This window comes from Cryptomeria japonica, chromosome 4 (assembly GCF_030272615.1).
Source record: "Cryptomeria japonica chromosome 4, Sugi_1.0, whole genome shotgun sequence".
Lineage (NCBI taxonomy): Eukaryota > Viridiplantae > Streptophyta > Pinopsida > Cupressales > Cupressaceae > Cryptomeria > Cryptomeria japonica.
The window spans coordinates 655,950,354-655,967,498 of NC_081408.1; the positions used below are offsets into that span (position 1 = coordinate 655,950,354).

The 17,145-nt window shown below is 37.2% G+C and overlaps 1 protein-coding gene across 2 annotated transcripts in view; it reads left to right on the forward strand.

The window, feature by feature from the left end:
• The first annotated feature begins 760 nt into the window (after positions 1–760).
• The window catches only part of LOC131053565 (uncharacterized), a 37,172-nt gene continuing 20,787 nt past the window's right edge, over positions 761–17,145 (forward strand). Inside the window, exons 1-4 of one of the 2 annotated variants that reach the window (XM_057988187.2) lie at positions 761–1,219; positions 1,322–1,405; positions 1,608–1,723; positions 2,004–2,080. In XM_057988187.2, the coding sequence (XP_057844170.2) occupies positions 1,001–1,219; positions 1,322–1,405; positions 1,608–1,723; positions 2,004–2,080 (496 nt within the window). In that variant the 5' untranslated portion in view covers positions 761–1,000. The remainder of the gene's footprint in view (positions 1,220–1,321; positions 1,406–1,607; positions 1,724–2,003; positions 2,081–17,145) is intronic. The other variant, XM_057988186.2, reaches the window with a different exon arrangement.

Sequence of the window (17,145 nt, forward strand, 5' to 3'; positions counted from 1 at the left end):
TAAGAGAAAATTATGAAGAAAAAAAAAATTTAATATTTATATTTTCATAATAATATAATAATACAAATTAAAGTAACAATATACTAACTATAATTTAATAATATAAAAATGATAATATACGAATAATAATTTAATAATAATATAAAATAGTATATTAATAACAATGCAATTTTAATTATTACAATAGAAAATTGTTTATTATATTATCTCTGGTGTTCCTAAGATTTAAAATGGGATTATAGGGTTAGGGTTTAATTAGTATTAAGGTTATGGTTAATATTATGATCAGCAGAACTTTCACATACCATAATTAAAATATAGTTATTAATGTGTTATTCACAAAATATTTTATAATTATACATTTAAGATATCACAATTGTAGAAAGATACAAAAGAACTTGAATTTTGAGAATGCTTGTGAAAATGAACATCGAAATTTACTAATATACAAATTGTTTCGTGTAGTAGATGATGGTGAGTATAGCTAATCAACAAGCCTTATAATTATAAATAGAAGTGGTGGAAAAATTGACATGAAAAATGTCAAGAAAAAATACAAAACTTAAATATAAAATAATAATAATTTATAAATAATTTTACAAAATAAGATTCGTAATTACTATTTAACTACACCATTAAAAAAACTAAATAAGTAGATGAATAGAACTTTTAAGATCGCAACCTTAATGCAATGATCCTCTTCCACTTTTCAGCTTGTTTCTTATTCAATAAAATGACAAATTAACCAAAATATAACTTCTTTTATAGAAGTGTCCTTGAATCTTTTTAAGATACTCAAATCACTTAAACCCAGGGTGCACTACGAAGACCGAGGGGATAGCTAGGGTTCCTGAGTGATTTAGGTAAGGGAGTCTGAACTACAAACTAGTGGTTCTAGACTTCAGCTTTAAACAGAGGAACTATAATAAGAAAATGGAAAGCTTATGCCCTGCATTTTCAAGAACCAGAAACTCTAGGGAAGGTTGTGGGAATTGATGTAATGATGCCAACAATAATGGACATGGAGCAGACGGGGATTGAAGAAAACTTTGCCAGTTTGCACCTTCCCCCACAAGAAGATCTCGAACTTCAGGATGCCGAAGAAGAAGAAGAAAGCGACGAGGAAGAAGAAAGCGATGAAGACAATGACGGTGTGGTTTTAGGGTTTCTAGAGGAGCTAAAAAATCCTTATGCTCAAAGCAGGGCCGGAGGAACACCTGTATGTAATGTGGATTTGGGTTAATTTCTTACAATGACAATTTTGTTTCTATGTAATCTTTTGAATTACGGTCAGCTTCAGGCCACATGATTTCATGTGCAGTTATGGTTGGATACCGTTAACATACCTAGTGAGAAGGACTCGTGTTGTGGCATCTGTGGAAATCCTCTGCAACTCTTAATCCAGGTGCTTCTCTTTGTTGTGCATTGATTTTGCGTGTTACTTTATTTAGTAGAAAAATCACATTGTTTTGATCACTCGAGCTCATCTCATTAACCTACTAAATTACTATACGATTATGTGCAAAGTACACAGTAATGGTCTGGAGTGGAGATTAACAGTTGTTTAAGTCTTCTGAGAGCTGTTTGTCCTTTTTTTATTGTTTTAGGTTTATGCAAAGATCGACGATGCATTCCACAGAACCTTATATGTTTTCATGTGCCCTTCAATGGCGTGTTTGCAACAAGATCATCTAGAGCAGAAAAAATCAAAGCCATGCAGAAGGTACTATTCATGAATATCTTGTAAAAGAATTATCTGTAATGTTTAGCAAATGCGTTCATCATCAATGTACGACTGTGAGATGAACGGAGTTATAATTGAAATACCAATTAATATTGAAACTTCAATGAGCTTTAATAGTACACGCTTATCAAATTTCTTTAAACCCAAAGAACTTGGTATCTTAGAAATTTACATCTCAGTGATTAGGAACATGCTACTTTATACTTTACAAGGTTGGTTTTTTGAATGTCCTCATCTTGATTTTTTGTTGATTTTGAAGTGTGAAGGTATTCCGTTGCCAAATACCGAGAAAGAATCCATTCTATGATGAAGATGGCAAACCATTGTCCAGTGGCGGTATGTAAAATATGTTGACTTTCATCTTTCAAATTAATACTGTATACTGTTATACTTAAGAAAGTCTGAGAATTTCATGTGGCAGGGTACATTAGTAAGCTTGTAATTAATCATTCTTCTTAACAAATGTTTCAAAAGTGTAACCTAAGGGCATTATTAAATTTCGACTGTCTTGATTATAATTTAATTTCTTCTGGATCTGGATCTCCAGAGGTATTTGGGCTCAACAATCTATACTGAAATAACCTCATCTAGATGTATAACTTGCACAAAAGCAATAAATAATAAATCGGAATCGAACATTAATCAGAGAAAGACACATAGGAGAGATATCAGATATTAGAATTGGAACAAACAAGTTTATCAATATGTGGATTCTGTACATGGCATGCTCCTTTGGGAGATGTTTTTTTGTTTATACTTTATTCTTCACTAACTGTTTAAAGTTATGATTGAGTGTTTTTAAACTTGGACTTCGCAAAAACTGGGCAGTTCAAACTTTTAGCTTGAACTCAGTGAAAATTTTTGCATTTAAAAAAATCTAAGTTAGCAGTTTGAGTTTGGGTTCGATTTTGGGTATTGGGTTCACTGATACAAAAATATATAAAAATAAAAAATATTTACATATTTGCAGCAGTAATTCAGCTCAAAATACACCACCATATTAATAGACAAATAACATAGCAAAATACACCACCATTTTAGTAGTCAAATATTGGCCAAACTTGAATGTCTTGATATATATTAAACTTTAAAGTTAAAAATAATAATGCCAAGTATCAGCCATCACTCATCATTGATCAAATATTAATGGGTCATTAAAAATATCATCATGATCGTCCATATTAGATGATCCATGTTGTGGTAGATTAGAAGAACCACAAGTAGTGCCACTAGCACTGGCACTGGCACCACCATTAGCTCTAGCACTCTTATTCTCACTAGGTGGCTCATAGTCATCATCAACATGAAGTGCAACAAAGTGGGTAGTGGAAGATTTGGCTTCCTTGTCTCCTCTTCTTTGTAGCCACTTTGTTTGTGTATATTGAGCTGCAAGTTTGAATGCACATACACCAAGTCCTCTGCCTTTTTTTTTTAGTGTAGTCTATTGCGCTCTATTGCGTGGATGAAGAAGTATGTACTCCAATTCCTGTCTGATGCAAATGAACTAGCAACCTATTTAATACATAATTAGAGAGTTAAGAGTTTACAAAAATATAAATAAAACAAAAAAGATTTTTTTTTCATAAAACTTACTTGTGATAAAATTTTGATCGCAAGAGGTTGTTGTTGAAATAGTTGATGTCAAGAAGTTTATTATTGATGTGAAAACAAATGAACAAGATTGAATAATTATTTGTCATTGATGACATAAGGAATTTAGTAACCAATTTTTCAAAGAGAAAATATGATTAATATATTGACCGGCCAGGTGACAAAGCAACCGGACAAGTCCAAGAAAGTCTAATCACTTAAGTGGGTTATTCAAAATGGTGAGTTTCCTTTATTAGGAACAGTGACTTCATAACAGCAAAGAAGAACGCTTTATATGGCAGCGACTATATTGGTTAAGGCAGTGACTTCACTTGAGCAGTCAACTTCAAGTGGACATCTGACTTCATCATCTTTAAGATGACTTTATAAACTTCAGTGGGACTCAATTTGTTAAGGGAATAAACACAGAGAAAAGACAGCGATATAAATAAAATTTGAGCGATGGATTAGACGATATTAACAGCCGACTCTTTTGATTGGATAGCCGATTGTCATATAATGGTCGACTTATTAAAGAGCAGCGATTTAATTAAGACTATGGAAGAAGGAATTAAAATGACAGCTGACTATGAGGATTTCATAAAAGAAATAAAGGCAGTGCTTATGAGAAGACAATTTAACAAGATGTGTTTATATCGAGCACACAGCAAATACAAAGATCAGAATTAGTTCGACTATGATGAAGGTACTATCAAGGAAACAATTTAGTATTCTTCAAGTGGTTGGATTAAGCAATACGATACTGGCAGATTCATCAAGTAGCAATATAATTATCAATACAGACCAATGACCAAGTCGTTGATCTTGTTCCTTGGACAGGTGACCATTGTTAACAGCAATCCATATGCTGGGTGTTCATCATAAAGCATTGATCAATGGACAATATGAACAACAACCTTATTAAGGAGAAGAGTGAATACACATAAAAGGAAGTGGAAATTTGTTCATAATAAAATACGATGGTAAACAGCCGACTAAGAGATTAATATGCAGTGTCTGTTAGATTGAGAAAGCATAATGGCAGCAGTGAGCATAGTGACTAAAGGACAACACTAAAGACAGTGAACAGCAATATAATATGAAGTTTGCTCTATATTGAACATGGCAAAGAAAGTTTGAAAAAGATGGTGGATTAATGAATAAAATCAATTCTATGTTTAAGACAAGGAACGTGGTGATGTTAATTAATATGTTTATTTATTAAGGTGGCAGTTTAATTTAATATTCAAATAAGCTTTTAAATGGAGCAGTGATTATGGTGGTGTAAAAAGGGAGGTAGCGCTGAAGATTAATAAGGGAAAAGCAGTGATTGATATCGTTTAAAGAACAGTGATTAGCAAGTGCAAAGGGTGCAACCTGTTTTAGAGGTATGCTTGTTTTCAAAGATGTGATTATGAAGAGAAATGCTTTGTTTGTAAAAGAGATTAATTTATCCAAGGAGTACGATTAGTACAATGAAGCAATTGTGTTTTTAGAAGTTTGGAGAAGACTCTTCATTGTGAAGAGGCATGTGTTTTTGATAAAGTGCAGATATGACTAAAGATTGAAATAAAAAAAGAGGAGGATTGTGTAGTATTAGTGAGTGAATGTAATGTCCCCACGTGGGGTTTCCCTTAATTTAGACCTGCGATGACAATCCCAATTTAAGTTGAGAATTGTAACATATAATTTTATCAAATCTGAAGACATTTCGTTACAATATTTAACTTAAAATTCTAGGAACAAATGGAAAGATAGATCTTATCTTGATTGTTTTGTTTGGTTTGCCAATGAATTTATGCTGATCATAAATCTCCCATAAGACTGCCTACTATCTCCTTATAATTCTACTATAAAACTCTTCTTTTTTTATCTCAACGTCTGACTCTGCGCATCATATCTTTTTTAACAATTCTACATACAAAGCTGTTCTTTGTAAATGATCTTCTTGTAATGCTCTGGACTGGATTGATACAATCACTTCCATATCTATTTCCCTTTTGATCCCTATATACTTGTTTCAAATTTATGAACTGAAATTTGAGAATATATGCTGTTCCAAATTTCCTCTTTATAATATGCACGAATTATACTGCCAATCGACCTAACCAATTGCTGATCTGTTATATTAACTTTGTAATGGTGATGACCTTAATTATAGGTAAGATGCCACAGTCTTTGATATAAATCCAAGTATTCATGTGATCTGGTTTTCTGATTTCTACTCCTGTAGAATTATCTCCCTTCCCAAACCACCTTTTTATATCCTCTCAAATGGAGGCACCCTTTATGTATGGACATGTCTTTTGCCAAGATGGCACCTCTTTGTTATCTCATAACAACTTTTCTTATTCAAACTATGTCTCTTCATATGCTGATCACACCCTTTCATAACCAAACAAATCACATTGTGTAATCTCTTAGTCGGTCCATGTTGACATGGAAACTCGTGCCCTCCAATTTTTATACGCATAGACTCCAACTTGCCCCACGAAGACCCTATACCAATCTCTGATTCGATAATACAAAATTAATTCGTCCAGCCAAAGGTTATTGAATGTCTCCACCCAAGATCGTCATGCCCAGCAATATTAAAAACCACCGTGTTTGAATCATCTATGCTTATTCATAATAGGTTCAGACGGTCATCATCATGTTTGTCGACCAAGATGAGATAGTTCCTTTATGTTAATATTTCCTCATGACTTGTCCATTGTGCACGACAAGCATGAAATGACAGCCAATCATTGGCCAACAATTATATAGTGCTATCTCCTTATGAGGTTCTCGTTTTATATATTAACCTTCAGAATATTATCTTATTCGCTTCAAGATAGGAGACCAATGATTAAAATAATTTTCTCCTCATATTTAGCTAACCATCTGAACGATCAAAACACCTTTATTAACCATTTCTAGAACAATATAAAATAATCAACCAGCTTGGAATAGTAGTTCATTGATGGCCCATCTTAATGCCCCTTTAATTCAATAAACTCTAGCTTTGAATAAAATTATTTTCCAAACATGTTCCTCCATAAGATAATGATTTTATTTTGTATCGTTTATTGCTATATGATGAAGTCATAATAAAGTCGATAGTTGTTTTCTTTGCGTAGATGTAAGAGCTATTTATTATCATCTCTTCTTTATGTAACTTAGTAGATTATATCTTTATATTTTCATTCCTTGATTATGAGAGGGACATATGGAATCTCTTGTCTTTGTTATATTGGCTGTTAATATTTTATAAAGATAATGCAAGGAGCTTCCTCAATATCAACAACATTTGATGAGGTTCAGTTTGGGGACATCACAGTGAAATAAAGAAGAATATTATTATACACTAGCATTGATTTGGTGCAAAGAAGAATGTATGAATAATAGAAGTATATAAGCAGATTTGGTGAATAAAACACGAAAAGAGGAAAGTAACGATTCAATGAATGTGATAGAGAGTTGTATGCTGCAAAGAGAATACATCAGATTTGTGAAGATAAATCATTTGCAGATTTAATGAGAAGATTGTAGCAGATTTTCAAGTAAAGTTTGTGAACACTCTATAGCAGATTTATAATGAGTTTCATGAGGGATTGAGATCAGTTTTGTGGCAGTCTTATTGTCAATTCATAGTAGATTTGAAGAACAAGTTGAGAGGAAGAAGTATAGCATAAGTTGTAAAAAATAGGGTCATCCATCATCCATCAAAGGGTGGAAATTTGAATGAGGGGTTGGTGCCTCTAGTGGCCAAGTGCTCACAAATTAGAATGAGGGGTTGGTGCATCTGTGGGAACGTATCTCACAAACAGAATGAGGGGTTGGTGCCTCTAGTGTGTTGATACCTACAAATTTATAAAAAACGTTTTCTATATATAAAGAAGTTATTTTACTGTGGTTTTCTCTCGTAAGGGTTTCCACGAATATATCTTGTGTTCAACTTGTGATGCATAACAGTTAGATTCATGTTAATGTTAATATGCAATGAATATGTTAATGAGATCAAGTTAGATGCTCATAATATAAAGTTGAAAAAGTAAAAGTTTGTCGTTATACTGATTCACCCCCCCGCTCTTAGTATAATTGTGTTCTCAACAGTGGTAGGTGTGTGTATGTTTTGCCATGGAAATACCGCTAACTATGAACATCAACCATATACTTGTCTTGAAGAGCATCAGGACCATAGTCATTGGAGCATGCAAAACCCATGAACTCAACCTTCACCACACATTGTATTTCACGATCAATGAAGAGTCTGTGAAGTTCTACCTTGTACCCTTTAGCAACTTTAGGATCTCTATATGGGGCAACTCTTGCTGTCATAGAAAGGAATTGGGTACTATAATATTTGGGACTCTATTCAAAGGCAAAAAGTTGCAATGAAGTGGTCATTTTGTTCCATCTCTCCACAATGATTTTGTGTAGTTCTTTGAAGAAATTTTCGTCACGATCTTGCTCTTTTGCATTTATGATGACTTTTCTGTAAAGGGGAAAAATTTGGCAATTTGCAACATAGAAGGGAGAAATGACAAATCAATTTTGTTTGAAAATCTTTACTTTCAAAAGAGGGAAGGGATTCCACTAGATTCAGTCACGAATCAGATTAAGGACTGAATATTGAATGGATTGATTGATTTTGTGAATGTTTTTCCTCTCTTTTGTAAGTTGAAATGCTGAAATAGGTAAAGTGCTGAAAAATGAAGGTAAAACTGAGAAAACAATGAGCTACAGATGCGGGATTTTCACGTGCACTTGGATCTGAGCAGTATAAGCCGAGTATGATCTGACCCTCCAAAAAACTCCTAAAAAGCCAGGACCATGGCGCATCACAATGGTCCTCTGAACTTTTCGCATGGCAACAAGGGTTGCTTTGTCTCTGTGAATGAAGCTTATTTTGAAGAGTACAGCTCTATACTTGTTTCCTGCACACAGAAAGAAGGGGAAAAAGGTTGGGAATAGGGGCTTGCCTTAGGTCAAACCCCTGTTTTGGAATTAACCATGAAATTGAAATAAAGATAGTTGAAATGACTGAAAGAAAAAGGATCTCCTTTTGAGGGAGATGCTGAATTATGACTGAAAATTGAATGATGATACCTCCTTGTGAAGTTTTGCTTGCCTCCACATGGAATTAGGGTTTCATGAGATAGGATATGAATCTCCACTTCAATGCTTGATCCTTGACTTTATTGCTGCCCCAAGGCTTGAAGGAAGATTGAAAATGCTCAATTGCTCTTGAATGCTTGAATGCTTGATCTCATGTGATTGTCGGATGCTTGATTTATGAATGTGGGTCTTCAAATGAGAGGGGAAATCCTCTTTATATACTTGCCCATTGAAAAAAACTGATTTTTTTTCCAACATGAGCCAACACAGAGGGGGATCCCGCTCAAATTTAAAATGTTGCATTGGGTTTTGAGGGCCCCCAAATTAGGGTGGACCATGGCGTGGTGCCATGGTCCTGCCCTATTTTGGGGTAGGCTTAGAGTGCTTGATGAGGTGCATTTTGAGTTTTATGTCATTTGTGATGTGTATGAGCATAATCAGGTCTTCAATCAAGCCAAGGGGCCAAACACTAAGATGAAGACCCAAATGGAGTCAAAATTGCAAGGGGTACAATTTTAGGACGCTACATTTTCATCTTCTCAATCATTGAGTCGATGCCATCATATACCTCACCCAAACAAGGCCTATCCATGTTGGTATAATGGATCATGCTCTATATGGGTTTAATGTAACTGAGGAGATACTCAATACTATCCCACCAAACGTCATCTAGGATCATTTGCTTTACCTTTGCTGTTCTTTAAGTGCTAGATTGCCTCCATATAGATCAATTTGGGCTGATGACCATGTTATATAGTAGATCAAGAGCGCACACCATCCAACTAAGACAACTTGTCCCTTGGTCCACAAGTGGCAAGAATATCCACTAATACAATTCCATTACGTGGGGTAACCTACTTAATTCGAGGGAACCTGGGTCATTGAGGAAGACTATTCAACCCAATCAAGTCCAAGAGCATGCAACATCCGACTAAGACAACCTGCCCCTTGGCCCACAAGTGGCAGGAATACCCCATTAATACAATTCCATCACTTGGGGTGGCCTACTTAATTCGAGGGAACCGGTCTACTGCCTCTCCCTAACATATTTCCTTCTGTTCCCTTATGGTTGTGTTGGCAGTAATTTGCCGACATAGGAATAATATTTTGGTTATGTTAATAATTGGCCATGTAAGGTTCTCAGAAGGATTAGTTGGTAGTTGGCAAAGGTTGGTATCTCTGCCAACCACCAAGTAGTATATAAGCTATGTTGTAATAGGAACAAGAATGTTTTGATTGTTGTATCTCGTCTTACATGATGAAATAAAGCTATATCATTCTACCAAGTATTGTGAATTCTATCTATGCTTACTTGTTTTGTAAATTATTCTCTGCATTTTGTTTACTTCTGTAATCTAATCTAAACTAACACCGTAGGCACTAAACATTTTGGTGCCATTGTCGATACGAATTCAAAGATCAATATGGCGACAAGCGGTAGGCACGTATAATGGGCCAACCAATCGACCAACAGTTGATAGTAACCGAAAGTGATACACAAGAGGAAGTGACGCAGGTGGAAGCACGAGAGGATCAACTGACGAAAGATTTGGTGGACTTGTGGGATGTTTCGGTCACCTAGTACATGCAGAGGGAAGCTCAAGAGAGAGCTGTCCCTGAAGGCACGATGCGTGGCGAACTCACCGTCAACATTGCTATCTTCGATCTTCCTGGAAGTCTTCCGAGGTTGTTGGCGCGAAATCTCATTGAACTACAAGACCAAAGGGAGGAAAGCAATTAGGAATGCCGTCGACAACAAATACTGCAACGATACAAAGAACACAACCGTTGGGAAGAGGAAGAGAGGGATACGAGCAGACGTTGTAACCTTGGCAATTAATGCCCCTACGATCGAACAAGGATCGACGACGTACTAGAACCACTTGAGAGGTAGGGAAGGGATTAGTACGGAGATTTCTTCATATAAGAGAACAAAGTGAGCGGAGACGACAGCTACGGGAAATTGTTGAAGGCTCAAAGAGTTCGAAAAGAAGGATCTAGAGTCGAAGTGTGAGTTGGAGCTGTAGTTGGGAGAGTGAGCAACTGTGTATGTGGAACCAGTTGATAAAGGTTGCCAGAAACCTACCACTTCCAGACGTAGTGGAGGAAGATCTCGTCGACCAGGCCGCACACTTCACGTTGAGTGAAGAGTTTGGAACCAAGTCTGAGAACAATTTGTCCGAACACTATGAACGTGATGAAGAGGAAGTATGAAACCTTGAAGCCGAGGTTGCCGAGATTTTTGAAATCAATTTGTACCGAATTGGAAATTTATCCCTAGTGGAGGACTAAAAAATAGAGGGCCTAAGCCAAAGACTTTGGGAAGGAGAGACTATATAATCGAAGGGGACCAAGGTGCGGAAGACGCAGAAAGGGGACACGTAGAGAGCTTGTGCGTGGCTAAGAGTGCAAGAGAGGCATCGAAACGCAAAGAGCAGGATGGTCCAATCTAATCGAACACACACAATACCTTTCAGGCAGCACATAGTACCTTCCAAGCAAGGACAATGATGCAAAATCAGAATAACCTGGAAAGGCAAAAACTTCCAAGGTTCACAGGCGATAAGTCAGAGGACCCTGTACAACATTGTAAAACATGTATAACGATATGGGAGGCAAATGGCTAAGATGACTAGGACTATTGGCTGAAGGTGTAGGAGAAACTTGAGCTTGTCAGACAGTTCCTCTTGAGACAATGACAGATGTTGACATTCTTGCATCTCTTGGCGAAATTGAGGATTTGAGACTGTCGAGAGTTCTGGAGAGCCATGACAGTCCTGCACAAGTTGGCAAAGCAGGGAATGCGACACCTTCGAGGGAAGGAAGGGTCCTGGTTGTATCAGAACGAGTGATAGTTGATGTGGAGGCCTCACTGCCACCTAGAGTGGCACCACGGGCAGGGGTGACATTGGCACACTTCACCCCTATGGTGGTTACTGAAGGCTAGGAAGAGACAATTGACTCATGGTTGCTAGAGACGTTGGGTGTTCCTATAGAGAACCCAACAGACAAGTCACAACCATTTGGCAAAATGGAATCGCCACCTGGCGAAATGGAACTCCATGACGGAATGATACTACCATTTGGCAAAATGAGACTTCATGATGTAGAAGGGAGGGCACCGCATGTACAACAGGAACCACAAGGAGCTGGTGAGCACACAGGAGGGGAGGAATCTTCCTCTCATGGAGGAGAAGAGCTTGTACTATGCCTAGGTAGACCCAACCCAGAGGATCCCTTCGGCATTATGCAACAATGCATTTCCCAATTGGAGGGGGTGGCAAAGTTCTTGGGTGATGTGGGACACATTGTGAAGAATATTGATATTCTGTAGGACCCTCGGATTGCCCATGTAGCAGAGAGGTTATTGTCATTCATGAAGGAGGTGTATGAAGGAGAATTCATTAGAGACACAGGGCATGGTGGGTACATGGACCTCCACACTGGTGGTAGAAGACCAACATGACATTTTTGGATCCTTACGGGGGATGGAGATTGCCTTTTGATCTGGTTTTGAAACATCAAAAGATGGCAGTAATTTGGGTGGCGTTGGTAACTACACAACGGGACTAGGCAGTACGAGAAGCAGAAGCAACACGAAAGACATTGGTCGACCATATTCAAAAAAGCCAAGAGCAATTGGCCTAGGAGCACTCACGGGTCATATCTCTTGAAGAAGCTGTGACTAAGCACGTCCAAGAGTTGGATGCCAAGGACAAACTGAAGGTCGTGCTAGAGGAGAAGGTGGCACATTTGGAGCCAAGCTTGGCAAGTAATTATGAGCAACTAAAGAGGCAAGGTGAGGAGCTCCAAAAGGCATGCAAGGTGGTCATAGAGGCTGCGTATATGGTGAAGACTACATGAGAATGAGAATTGGCGACCAACAAGTGCCTACAACATCTACAGAAGCAGTCGGGCACCCCTCGGTCTTCTGTTTTGCCAGGGAGGTCCTTTGATCATTCTCATTAGTAGTCTGTAGTAGGTTAGCTCCCATTTTGTCTTTGTCGTCTGGAAGATGACTTCTTTTTTTGGGGGGGCTGATGTTGGCAGTAATTTGCCAACATAGGAATAATATTTTGGTTATGTTAGTTAATAATTGGCCATGTAAGGTTCCTAGAAGGATTAGTTGGTAGTTGCTGAAGGTTGGTATCTCCACCAACCGCCGAGTAGTATATAAGCTACGTTGTAATGGGAACAAGAATATTCTGATTGTTGTATCCACTCTTACATGATGAAATAAAGCTATATCATTCTGCCAAGTATTGTGAATTCTATTTATGCTTACATGTTCTGTGAATTATTCCCGGCATTCTGTTTACTTCTGTAATCTAAACTGATACCGTAGGGAGTAAACAGTTGCTTGTGGGAATCACGAATAGATAATTTATAATTAAAATCTTGATATATTATAATATTTATCCACATTGCATACACTAAGAATACATATCAGACATATTCTCATGCATACCACACAATTTACTATATCCAAATATGGCTGTATTCTGAATTGTAGATCTATTTACTCAGTACTGACTTGTCTTTTTCTTCCTTGATGCCCTCCTCCAATGTGGTCTTCTACATTTTATAACTTTGTCTCTATGAAGAGAGACAACCTTTGAAAGATGCCGACCCTTAAGAATGGTCATAACCTTTCTTGATGATGCCTCTTCATAACCAAAACCAATGGCTGGCTTGTTTATTTATTAATCGCTGCTTCAGGGTACCTTAATCGCTGTTATTTTTTATTTATTTATTTTTGATAGAATAGCTCTACCAAAGTGGGTAGCACCCTTTGTATTAATCAGCAAAGAAAGTTACAGTATTTCATGCATGATGAAAATCACCCTTTCCCCAAGTATAAATGCTCTCTCCAGTTGAGAGGCAGAAAGAAGATCCCCATTGTTGCTGAGAAAGGCACCAAAGGCAGAAGTGTCCCTTTTATCTATTCCCTCTCTGTATAATTGTAAAGCTTTGCTGTCACACCTTTCCTCTGCACTGCCATGGCATCCAATATTCCCACAATCAGCCCGCTGGAAGGAGACACAGGTACCTCATCAAGCTGATATTGAACTTGACTGACCACTTCCGCAGCTACCAGATTGTGCACAAACCGAGTCCCCCAACTGATACAGCCAAGAATTTGTATTATGTTTGTGGCAGAGTTAGACAACACAGATCGTCATGAGTACAACCATTCCTCCATGTCTCCTCTCCCACAATCTGCTTTACTGCTAGCATAGGATATAGCGACCACAAAGTACCTGTCTAGACCGTCACTCACTAACATCATATCCAAGTCTTATGAATGCTATTAACAATTGCCTTGTTCAGACCGTAAGATCCTGCCAGGCAGCCACATCATTTGAGATAAGTTCCTCTCTGGTACCATTGATTGCTGCGCTGGCCAAGGAATCGGCTACTCGATTTGCTTCTCGATATACATGTTTGATTGAGAATGACTTAAACACCTCCAATTTCGCCCAGATCTGTTCAATCCATCCTTGCAGATTCCAACTGCTTATTTTTTTGTTTTTGACTGCATTTATGCATACCTGGGAATCACCTTCTGCATCCACGTCTGTGACACCTTTGGATAAGCAAAGGCTCAAATCAGCATTAATCGCTGCAAACTCAGCTTCATTGTTTGTGCCATCAATCAATTTTTTCGCCAGTCCCCATACCATCCGACCATCACTTGCTTTTATCACACAACCTGCTCCTGATTTCCCAGGGTTTCCCCAGGAAGCACCATCAAAATTCAACTTTAACTGTCCACTTGGAGGGCATGTCCATCTAGCCTCCAATCTTGCTGCCTCAGAGCTTGGAGGCATAGACACATAGTTTTTGGGCATCTTCAGATCCTTCCAATTCTTTAATAACCTATCATCCCATGCAGTGAATGCATCCTTCAATCTTGAGGAGGCCTGGGCATTCAATACTTACACTATCCCTGCTTCAATGCTACTGATTAATTGTTCTAAACTCTGTTCTTCTCCTTGACATATGCACCTGTTGCGCTCTTTCCAGATTTGCCACAGTACCATGGAGTGGGACGCAATCCAAATGTCCTTCCAAAATGACAATCTATTCAAGTTCGGCCAACTCCTAAGAAAAGCATACAGATCATTTTGTCAAACCCCTTTCCAATTCAACTTCCTCATTAACTTAATTGCTGTTATTTATTAATAGCTGTTTAGCATTATATGAATGTTGTTTCTTCTGCCTTTATACTAATCATCGCTCCTAAAATAATAGAATCACAGCTTATAATATATTGATTCTCTTTAATCGCTGCCCCTTAAATGATCATTTATTGTTCATTATTATCCTTATTTAATCGCTGCATGATCGCTGCCTTCTCCATCTGTCTTATAATCATTGGCTTTGTATATTGCTTTCTACAGAAAATTGTGAAGTCTATAAATAAGACGATTTTCTTGAGCATTGATATCTTTTTCATGGCGGGGGCATGACAATTTCCTGCTGACATGGTGTTCTCACCAAGTTGAAAGGAAGACCATTAGTATAAATGCAACGTGCAACTTTTTTCTCTGCAGTGTCTCTTGCTTCATTTTGAAATGCCTTGTCCAATGGGCCTCTTTTGTGGAAAGGAGTGGGATCTTCTGTTTGGATATAGGGTGTCTCCAAGAAAGGATGTTGGGAGGCCACTACTGAATCTATAGGTAAATTCATTATTTTTTCTTTGCTAAAGGATGAGATCTTAGTTTTTCTGTTTCAGTCACAACATCAATTCCTTCTTGTTCTCTAATGTATGCCATAATTTTTTCGTTTGACAACCCCTTCTTATTTGGCCCTTCACATGCTCTAATCCATTTCCCACTTATTGCACAAAAGTGATTTTTCACTCAACCAGACAAGCTCTTAAATTGGATTCCACACTCACTACAATTCCGAATGTATGCCCCACCTCCGACAAGTTGTTCAAGCATCATAGTATATTTACATAAAGCCTAAAGGAGATGCTCTATCATAGAAATTTTCTGTTTGCATCAATACTCACTGAACTTAAACTATTGACCATTCTCGCAATTTTATTTTGCTGTCATAAGAAATTATACAATTTTAAATCAAAACTAAATTAATAAATGCAACCCTACAATATGTACAAAGTACAAACTAAAGAAAGTTCAAAACGAACACCTAAAAACATTAAAACAAATAGTGAAACTTGTTTCTTTTTTTCAAAAAAATAAAAATATTGAGAAAATATATCAAAAAATTGAAAAAATTTGTTAAAAGATTAAAGAGTCAGGTAAAATTCTTACCTTAGATGATCAGATCTCCTTTGTGCAAGTTATCTTTGAGTCGGGGATAATTCATCATGGCTGCAACTATTTCGAGTGTTCTCTCTTTTATTTTATTTTTTTGTTTCTTCCATGTAGCGAGCAAGGACAGCCTTCATCTTTAATGTAACCTTAAGTTCCATTGCATTACACATATGCAAATCTCAGTCAAAGATTTGTGCAAGGTGATATTTCAGTTGATTGATGCTGCCTCCCATCCGAAAACCACAACAATTGCATGCCACTATTTCTGAATTTGAACCTAGTTTGCCATGCTTCTAGATGGGCTCCTTGAATTTGTTAGCTGAGAGTATCAACTCTATACCATTGCAAAATTAGAAACCCTAGGAAAAAAAGGAAGAATAAAACAATCAAATTAAAAAATTTCAAACTGCATATCTAAAAGAAAGAATAAAATGAGAAAAAAAACATAAAGCAAAGATTGAAACCCTGGAAGAGAACTAAAGTGGAAGAAAATTAGTAAAAATCTAAAACAAAAAAAGGTCAAATACCTTTCAAATCTGGCTAAGAAATTCTTGAAACTCATTGATGATCACTCCGTATTATGGGGGTAAATCACAGCAACAAAAGACAGAAATGTGGAAAAAATGACATATCTTGATGTGTATATGTGCTGAATGACATTTTCCTGCAGATTTGTGCCAACCTGGTGAGAAGTTTGACTAGTACTTGTTGAGCCTGTTTAGCCAGTGAATCAGGAAGAAGTCATCATTTTTTTAGAGAAATGTTATGATCATCCTTGATAGAAGTCGAGGATACAGATGTATAAATGATGTCACAAATCTAGAGGCTAAAGAACTGTTCAAGGAGGTTGAAATGGTTGCTATTCCCTGTGATGCTTTACTCTCTGACGGCTGAGTTGAACAATGTTGAAATGTAACATTCTACCCTTTTTCAGCTGAGGGCTGCAACACTGTTGGCACTCATTGGTACCACATGTTCTGAATGGACCTTAGTGGTTGGGTCTGTAGGTGTGTGGAATCCTGCCAAAAGTTGATGATAGCGATTTGCCTAGACTGTTTTGTGCCATTGAAAAGTGTGTGACATCTGGCTGAGATGAACTGATGATCATGGAGATACCATGAACTTAAAGAGAATGTTTTGGAGCACTGCAGACCATGAAACATGAGTCAGCATTACTGCAGCCAATGAGAATGGGCTTGGTGGCATCACTGGAGTTGTGTTTGATTTATCCACCTGGATCAGTCAATGTTTTTTAATTTATGTGCAGTAATTTCCACATAATTTTCTTGCTAAAATATTGTTAGCCAAACTGTAAGGTTTGATGTAATTCTGTAAATCTTTAGAGCATAAACCCTAAATCTAGCTCAACTGTAAACTTTTGGAAAGTAGAACCAACAATCATAGTGGCACAAAGGGGTGTAT